The following is a 9563-nucleotide window of genomic DNA, read 5'->3' on the forward strand; positions in this document are numbered from 1 at the left end:
AATGCAGCTTTCTGTTTCTTGCTGCTTTCAGGAGGAGCCACAGAAGTGCCCTGGCAGGTCGTGCATTGATTACAGTGGCAGCGTGGTCAGATTATGAGAGGTTTGGGCTATTATGAGGGTTAATACAGTCATTTTTAGAGCATTGGCAATTATGATTAGCATTATGCGAGAGTTATCTTTAGGGTTGAAATTCCTATTGGTGTTACTCTGATGATGACTTTCCTGGCTTGTTTTTAGTGGATTTTTAGGGCTATGACAATTATTGTGAGGGTGATTGGGGTTATGATTAATGTTATTTTAGGGTTAAGGTAGTGGTTACTTTAACAACTGTCTTTTGCATTACGATTCAAGCTATTTCACTGTAAACTTTTAGCATTCGTCGTGTTGCTACATGAAGAGCTGCTTTTAGCAGAGGTTAAGGGCCAGGTTTAGGGCTATACTGGGGGTGATGCAGTTTCTTTAGAGCTCCTATTAGGGCTCCTATGAGGGTTAGGACTCCAGGTTAAAATGAAGGCTCTCACAGCCAATCAGGCCCCACCAATGCAATCTGCTTCCATGCTGTAGGGCCCTACGAAGGCTTTGCCTTCCCCTGAGCAGGTCAGCCTTAGGCTGAGACCCTTCCCAGCTACAGCTTTCCAGAAGCTACAGATACATACAGGAGTTACCTGCAGCACCACGCACGGCCAGACCGCTCTGACACCAAAACAGATTCTCTTCATAGACAGAGATGGGATTATGGTTGACGTTACGGCTCAAGTTGTCACTGCAGGAGCAATTCAACCCACGAAGGAAGCAAAATGACAGTGAAGTGCTCAGACCAGGCTGGTTTCCGAGGGAAAAGCAGGCACCCTGAAGATGGTTTGGGTGCATTGCTGGCTTTCTGTTGCTGAGCAGTATCTGGACAAGGATCAGCAGGCGATCAGCTGTTGGTTTTCCCTTTAAAATCACTTTAAAACCATGCTGTCTCCTGCTCTCTTCCCGATCCTTTTTCCAGCGGTTCTCGCACCTCCCCGGAGCGCTGCGGCTCTCTGCTGCCCCCTGCTGGACGCCAGGTGGTACTGCAGGAATAGCCCCGCGCATGCGCAGTCGCTCCTTTCTCACAGGGCAATATGGAGGCGCTCTACGCACGTGGCTGCTTACCGGCAGATTTAGCGACGTGCCCGGGGTCGCGAAGCACTGCGATACCACGACGCTTGGCTGTAGGAGACAGGCAAGAAATTCATGTGTTCAGCAGCTCCTGGGAGACCCCACGGTGGATCTGAAGCTGTCCCAGGGCTGCTTCACAGGAGGTGGCACAAATGGATAAATATCCTAAAATTGTTCATTCTCCTGCGTTGGAAGGGACCCACAGGGATCACGCCCAGTGCCTGGCAACCTCAGCATTAAGTCATACATCTAAGAGCCTTGTGCAAATGCTTGCTGAATGCCCATGGGCTCCTCTCAACGTATCCCTGTCAGCAACATGATTTAGTGCGCGCTCAGCTCCAGTGTTTAGACTCAAAATTGAACCCCTAGGAATGCAGATTTTTACCTGATGTGTTTCCTTGCGTGCTACAAAGCTTTGAACCTGACTCTTCAACCTAAGTGGATCATGCACGACGGGACTCAAAGTGCCCAGCTGTATGCTGGATGCTTTGGTTCTGTTCACCGTGCCTCAGACCCAGCTTATTCTGCCCAGAACACGAATAATTCCTAGCAAACCGTAACGAAAGTGCTCTTTTTCCAAGCAGCCATGGCGTGGCTCTTACCCAGGCATCGCACGGCAGCGTCTGCGCTACTGCATGTGCGTGGAGCAGCGCCTGCGGTGCCACATTTTGGTCGTTAGGTGGCAGCAGCGAGTGCCGCAGCGCTAGTACGCATGCGCAATGCTGGGGCGGGTGACTGCCAGTCATGTGATGCGATGAGCCAATCGGCTGCCGCGACGCTCTGAGGGACAGCTGGTGACAAAGCGGTCCGTTCCTTGTGGTAAAAAAAGTGGAAATAAACAAGAGGCATCGCGGAACGGATTGAGGAATGTCCGCGAGTGGACTGTTCATCTACTCCTCAAGTAATTACAAGAAATAGATGCCGCTTTTACGTCTTCGGGAGCGTGCGTTGTGCTGCCTGGAGGACCAAAGAGCATAGAGATTGGTGGACTGCCGGCGCAGAGCCGCTAAAAGGAAGCGACTCTACTTCCGCACATGCGCAGCAAGCTCGGGAGGACCTACTGCCATAGAGATAGGCGCAACGGGTGTGCAGAGTATCTCGGTAGTACTGCGCATGCGCGAATCAACGTCTGCATTACCGAGCGTTGACAGCAGGCGGCAGCTGTGAGCCGTTTGCTCCGTGCTGTGCCTGCAGTACCGCTGTTTCTCCAGCAGGGGGCAGCAGCGTTTAGCAAACTGCCCCGTTCCTATGGAGGGGAGCGGTTCAGCCCATTGACCGATCCCAGCAGTCAGCAATGAACTCCCAGTGTCTGCAATGTCACCTTCCATAAATTCCTCCTCCCTGATGCCATTTTTGTACTATTTTCTTGCTTTCAGCTAGAGCTTCAGTGACTCCCATCACATTTTTGTTGTAATTGGTGTAAAATCGCCTCCCTTTGCTTTTATTGGTATAGGCAAAAGAATTCTGAGTTCATGCTCAGTGAGGTGTGGTCACACCTTGGAGGCTGGCAGCCTTTGGGATGGAGGTGTTGACGCAGAAAGTGGAGACCTGCAGGCCTGTTTAACCTCACAGGGATCACTGCTCATCGCTGCACCAGGCCCCAGGAAAGCAGTTTTTTGTCTCTGTCTAAAAGGATTTTATCCCTTCCCATCCCACTGCTTCTTTTGTGGTCACCTGCTCCCCTCTGGGGACACTGAGGCTGAAGAGATTATGGCATTAAATCCCCAGCATCTTCATTTCCAGCACTGCGTTCTACATCACCCGTGTTCCCGTCTTCATCCCCCCAGAGACAAACCATCCTGTTGCTGTGAATAGAAATACTTTATTGCTACTGTGCTGGGGTGCGTGCAGCAGCATGGGGGCTTAGCACAGGACCCCCAGTGCCAGGTGAGTGATGGAGATGGATTGCCAGTACCAGGGTGCTGCTCAGAGAAGCAAAGGGGCCGTGAGAGTGTGAACACGGGCCTGACCCCCCCCCCCCCCCCCCCCCCCAGCCAGGTTGCTGGCTGTGCCCATGGTCCCTGTGGTACTGCCTTGCTGGTGGGGATTCATCTGCCCTGCTCCTGCAGCCTCTGCATCTTCAGGATCTGGCACAGCAGCCTCTGCACGTCCTCATCCATGTGGCCCTGGGGCAGAAGAGACATTCAGGAGCTCAGTGAGTTGGCAGTCTGTGGATCCCTTGCTGCCACCTCTGTGTACAGGGCACTGGTGCACGCATGGTGCAGTAGTCCCCTATGGCATTGTCCCCACTGCCATGTCCCAGCTCACTTGCACTGCGTAGAGCAGGTGGCTCCGGTACAGCTTGACCACCTTGCTGTGCTGCAGCTCCGTCTCCTGAAAGAGAGCAAGCAGCCTTGGGCTCGGGGTGAGGACCTGGGAACCCACCAGGCACCCTGATACCCACCGCCAGCTTCTCCTCCAGTGCCCGGATCCTGGACTGCATGGCAGCAGTTTCGGGGGGGGTCTGCATCACTCCCTTGGACTCTGGGAGAGCATTCAGGGCCTCCTTCAGCCTGAAGACCTCCTTGGAGAGCTCAGTGATCTGCGCAGTGCACGGTTATGGGGAACCAGGTGTCACTCAGCCCCATCTCCTTAGGGATCTCCCCATTGCTGTGACCCCGCTGCCACCCTTTCACCACCTCCCCATCCCCTACCTTCCTATCCCTGTCCCTGACCAACCGGGCTGAGTCCTCTACGTGGCCGTGGAGGTCCTGCAAGCGTCGTGTTTCATCTCGTGCTTCGGCCAGCTGCTGCTGCACCGCGGCCAGCCGCTCCTCGGCCGCCTGCCTCTCACTCTTCATGAACAACGCCTGCCTTTGCACCCTGAAAACCTCCTCGCACGTCTTCTCGTGCCGTCGCGACAGCTCATTCAACCTCTGGCTCAACGCCGCCGCCTCGGCCCTCAGCCCCTCCTGCGCCGCCTCGTGCTCCCCACGCGGCACCGCCGTCGCCAGCTCAGCCTGCAGCCTCGCAGCCTCGCGTCCTTTGGCTTCTGCCACAGCTTGCAGCCGATCTGCCCTCTGCTGCAGCGCCTGCAGCTGCTGCTGCAATGCCGCCGTGGCCCGAGCGTGCTCCTCCGGAGACACCTGGCCCTTGGCTTCCCTCTGCGCTTGCTGCAGCCGGGCCAGCACCTCCTCGTGCTCCTTCCGTCCCACTGGCCGGGCTGCCAGCTGCTCTCTCAGGGTCTCCAGCTCGGCCTCCCTGCGGCCCAGCACCTCTTGCAGCTGCCCCAGCTGGGTTGTCAGCTCCCCGTGTTGCCTTGCCAGCTCGGCCATGCGCTGCTCTGGCACTCCTGGCTCGGGTGCGTTGCCTGCCCGCCAGCTCTGTGTCTTGGCTTCCATCTCACATCTCATCGCTTCCGCCACCGCTTCTGCTCGGCTGCAGCGCTCCAGCAGGGCCGCCTTCTCCCGCAGTGCCTCCTCTTGGGCACCACCAGCCTCCAAGCGGCCCTGCAGCTCCCTCACCTGCTGCTCTCGCTCCTCCAGCGCTGCCTGCGCCTGCTTCAGGGCCATCCGAGCCTCGGCCAGCTCAGTGCCACGCTCCTCGGGGCTGGAGGGAGGCTGCTGGAGTGGCACCCGCAGCTCACAGCGGCTCTGGACCTGGTGCTCAGTGCTGGACCGCTGCTCCTTGCTGCCCTTTCCACCTGGCTCTGTTGCAAGGCTCTGCCTCCCACGCTCAGCACCCTGAGCCTGCAGCCTCTCCAGCTCACGCTTGAGGGAGTTGTAGAGGCTGGCAGGCACAAAGTCCCCGGGGGAAGATGGGTCACTCTCGTCCCGCTCGAAGTTCTCCAGGACCTGCTGAGAGGATGGTGAGGCTGCCAGCAGGCAGGGAACCAAGGGAGGGATGGGCAGACAGATGGTGACTTGCCTGTATCTTCTCCCTCAGCTCCTTGTTCTGCATGGTGAGCGACTGCACCTGGCCCTGCAGCGTGGCCAGCAGCTCCTCAGCCGAAGGGCTCAGAGTCTTCTTGGAGAGCAGCAGCTCTGCCCCTGTGCAGCACACAGATGCTGGTGCTGTGCCTGTGTGCCAGCTCCACACAGCCAGGAACGCCGTCTGTGAGCGATGCACAGCCCCACGGTGACCATTGGAGGCCAGCAGGGCCCTACCTGGGAACTCGAGCAGCTCTCCCTCCTCATCCTGCAGCGTCTCGATGTCATAGCTCGTGTTTTCCTTCTCATTCTAAGGGTGCAGAGCAGTACGTGTCAGATGCTGCACAGCCTGCCTGGCCTCTGGTGCTGCCAGCCACTCTCTGTGCCCACCTCCTGCGAGGACAAACGGCTCTGCAGAGCCTCCACCTCCTTCCCCAGCCGTTCCTTCTCTCTTTCCCGTGCTGCCAGCCTCTCCTCCAGCTCTTGGATCTGCAGAGCATGACACAGGGGTCCCCAATGGCACCCCCAGCACCAGGACCCCTCAGACAGCCAAGGCTGCCTATGACCTCCCCCACGCTGGCCTCACCTGCTTCTCCATGCAGCGTAGGGAGCCCTTATCCAGCTCTGCCTGCTGGCAAGACACAGAGAGACAACAGAATCACAGAATCACCAAGGTTGGAAAAGACCTTCAAGATCATCCCGTCCAACCACCTACCACCAACAGTACTCCCTAAACCATGGCCCTCAACACAAAATCCGCAGGGAAACAGGGAAAGATAAATGCTGTCCTCATCCCTCCCATCCCTGGTGATGGGGTGGCATCTTCCCCACGAAATTGTGCCTCATCTGTACCTCTCGTCTCTCCTTCTCCTGCTGCTCCAAGCCCCGGATTTTCTGCAAGAACTGTGCCCTCTCCTGCCTCAGCCTCACAATCTCCTCGTAAGCATCCTGGTCCTCCTGCAGGCAGATGGAGGAGTTCTGAATGGGTTCAGCTGCCTTGTGACTGCAGATATGGAGCTAAGCCCGTACCAAGAAGGATCCTGTCCCTTACCTGGCCTGGGGTACCTGGGGGAGGCAGGGGAGCTTTCCTCTTCCTCGGAGTGTTGCTTTTCTCTCTGCCTGCTGACTGGCTGGGTGAAGATGTCTGCAGAGGGGGACATCACATGCCAAGTGGTCTTCCCCCTTCCTGGACCATCACTGCCTTGGAGAGCCTGAAGGCTCCCAACAACCCCCACCCAAGGGCTGAGGGCAGGATCCAGGCTAATCCCGCTAAGAGTCAGGCCTGGCAACCCTCACCTGGGACGTCTGCTCAGATGTCTCCTCTTCTGTGGAGAGAAAGAGAAATCAAGGCGATTTTGGGGATCACGGAGGTGGGCACGGCAGGTGGAGCCATACTGGGGGTGTTCACAGTGTCGTGCACTCATGGGGAGCAAACAGCTGCCTTACCACTGGCCCAGGACTGGCGCTGAGCAGCCTCTTGCAGGAAGTGCTGGATGAGAGCGTTGCCCGTGGACAGGCCGTAGTGTGCAGCATCGTGGCCCATCGAGTCCACCAAGGCCACCCGTGCACCAGCATTGATGAGCACCTCCACGGTCTCCACGCTGCCATTCTCACAGGCCAGCATCAGGGCTGTCCTGAGCAGAGGGGTGGGAGCAGAGGTCAGAAGACCATCCGTCTCCCCATGTGCCTCCAACCCTCACCAGCAAAGACTCACTTCCCCTGCAGGTCCCGGCTGTTGATGGCTGCTCCACGGTGCAGCAGGTACTGGCAGAGCTCTGAGTGGCTCATTTTGGCAGCAAGGATCAACGGCGTGCAGCCATTCTGGGCAGAGATAAATTGGGTGAGGTTCTGGGGATGCTGCTTGGATCCCCCACTTTGGGACACCCTGCTGCTTGATTCCCACATCCTGCTTGCAGGGTGTTTTCACAGCAGTGCTCTGGAGACCACAGGCACTGCCAGCTGCTGCCTTCCACCCCAGAAGCAGCTGCATTTCAGAGGCAGCCTGGATCTTTGCTGCTCTGTAAAGTATCACAGGGTGAGAAGCAGAAGGCTCTCACCTTATCCTTAATGTTCAGGGGAGCTTTGTAATCGCAGAGGATCTCTGAGCACGGGATGCAGCCACTGATTGCTGTGGAGGACAGAGGCTGAGCACTGCCTGGTGTGGGGATGTGAGCAGGATGGGTTTGGCACTGTCCTCACTCACCTGCATGGTGCAGCGCCGTCTGGCCACTGCTGTCAGCTACATCCACAGGGCAGGAGGCCTGAAGGGAGAGCACAGATGGGGGACAGATAGACTCTGCAAGCATGTGGCTATTTAGCATAGTTGTAGGGTTGAGCAGGGCTGTCCCAAATCATACAGTGCCAGATAGAGCCAGGAAACCACCGTGCCAACCAGCACCACCACTGAGGGAAGGGAGCTCAGAGACAGAGGGCAGCAGGCTGGGGCTGCCCTTAAGGTGCTGGGCTCTGTGTGGTGTGACACAGCACCCTCCCTCTCAGCCCCAGTACCTGCAGCAGCTTGCTGACACACTGTGGGTGGCCGTGCTTGGATGCCAGGTGCAAGGCAGTGTAACCTGGGGAGAGGGACAGACAAACAGGTCAGAGGACAGACGGTGGGTTGATAGCGCTGGTTGGATCAGCTGGGGAACAGATGGATGAGCACACACAGGAGGACCTGCTGAGCTGAGCTGGGCTACCACAGCATTAGAAAGGGGCATGTGGCTGCCATGCCCTCACCCGAGCTGTCTTTGGTCATGGCATCCACACCGTGAGCTAGCATGGCTTCAAGGCAGTCCGCATTCCCCCGTGTGGCAGCCAGATGAAACCTGCAGCGAGACCCAGAGCTGTCAGACCCACATCTCTCACCTGAGCCCCATCACAGCCCTCCATCCCTGGTGACCTGGGGACACAGGACAGCACTCACGCAGATTTGCCCTCAGAATCCAGCTTGGTGGGGACCAGGCCCTTGCGGACGAGGAGGGATGCCACCTTTCCAGCATCGTTGTAGTCCACAGCTTGCAGGAGCTTCTCATCGTTCTTGGTCCAGTCCTGACTCTGCAATGAAGCCAACGTGAGGCTGTGATCTCTGTGCTATCATCAGGGGCAGGTAGGATGTTGAGCTAGGCGTGGGTGCTAATCCTCACCCCCCTCATCTGCTATCTGCCACCCACCCTCAACTCGATCCCTTGGGTGCAGTTTCCCAGCTGCTGCAGTGTCTGGTGTGCTGTATGGAAGGTTTAGCTGGGAGAGCTGATGGGAATAAGGTTCCCCTTCACACCCCAACCAGTTTGCAGTTCACAGACAGAGGAATTAGCAGAACTGTTTAACTCTCAATGTTCCAAGATTTGGGATGCTCCCTGATTGCCCCTGCCCCAGGGTTTGTTCCTGCCACCCCAGCGACCCTGATGCTATCCACAGCCAGCACCCAGGGGTGTCTGAGCCCTATCCCTGCCTGGGTCTCTCCATTCTCAGCCTTGTTTTTCTCCTTTCCAAAGGCAGGGGTCAAGTCAGGGCAAGCAGGGCTGACAGTGAGCTCAGGTCCCTGGGGATGACTGCAGCCCAGGATGTGTTGGGCACGATGCTGTCCCCGCTCCCAAACAGGACTGGGGCTAGGGAAGAATTTGCTGACCCAGTGGCCTCACACCCCCCCTCCTCAGGGAATGACCCACAGCAGAGCAGGACCCAGGGCTCTCCCCACAGCCTGTGACAACAAACCAGAGGTTGGCTTCGGCTGGGAAATAGATGTCACCTCTGGGAGCTGCTCACATCCTACCCTTCACCAGCTGACACTCAGTGCTAGGCAGGGGCCCTGTGCCACGGCGTCTGTTCTATGGGGCCAGGGGACCCAGTCACGGGGCGTGGAATAAACCAGACTCCCAGGGTTACTGGGCAAACTGGGAGCGTGGCGCTCACCCCCTCCCCTTTGTCTTGCAAGGACAAAGCAGCTCGGAGAGGACGCAGCGGAGCCTCGGGGACAGGATTGGGAATAGAGGGGATCCGGGCGGGGGTTGGGGGTGACAGCTTACCCCGTGTGCAGGACTGAAGGGGAGCGGGGATGGAGGGCAGGGACGTACCGCAAAGGAGGCAGCGGCACAGAGGCAGATCTGCTTCATGGTGTTGAGGAGGAGGCGGCGGGCAGCCATGCATCCCTTGCCTGAGCGTGGGCTGGCCGGGGCTCCTGATTACGGACCCCAGACCACGGGTCGGTCCGGTACCGCCGCCCGGGCGGGGACCGAGTCCTGCCGCAGTGACAGCCGGGATCCGCCTCCTGCCACCCCTTCGTCCCTCCTTCCTTCCCTCCCTCCTCGGCGCCCAGAGCTCCAGCATCCCTGCATCCCTGCCTCGGAGCAGGTACTGAGGTTCCATCGAGCACCGACTGGTCCCAGTTAGAGTGGGAGGGGATGGGGATGGGGGGGGAGTAGCTCTTGGAGACCCCGTGTATAAGAAGAGGAAAAGATGCATCTCCGAATTACGGGGACAAGTATCCTCCCACTGCCTGCAACCACTTCCTTGAGGAAGAAGGATGTAGGACCTGAACCCTGCCCTGGG

At 57.9% G+C, this 9563-nt stretch overlaps 1 protein-coding gene across 1 annotated transcript; it reads right to left on the reverse strand.

Moving 5' to 3' along the window:
• Positions 1-3194: 3194 nt before the first annotated feature.
• On the reverse strand, positions 3195-9157 carry ANKRD24 (ankyrin repeat domain 24; the record flags this gene model as incomplete). The annotated part of the gene is made up of 19 exons (XM_079546928.1): positions 3195-3272; positions 3415-3480; positions 3551-3688; positions 3801-4940; positions 5014-5135; positions 5253-5325; positions 5406-5504; positions 5602-5646; positions 5868-5972; positions 6067-6159; positions 6312-6340; positions 6462-6649; positions 6730-6836; positions 7073-7143; positions 7219-7276; positions 7524-7588; positions 7752-7840; positions 7939-8069; positions 9089-9157. 19 exons carry the CDS (start codon positions 9155-9157, stop codon positions 3195-3197), a joined length of 2766 nt encoding a protein of 921 aa, XP_079403054.1.
• Positions 9158-9563: the final 406 nt, after the last annotated feature.

Source organism: Tetrao urogallus (assembly GCF_951394365.1).
Source record: "Tetrao urogallus genome assembly, chromosome: 25".
NCBI lineage: Eukaryota > Metazoa > Chordata > Aves > Galliformes > Phasianidae > Tetrao > Tetrao urogallus.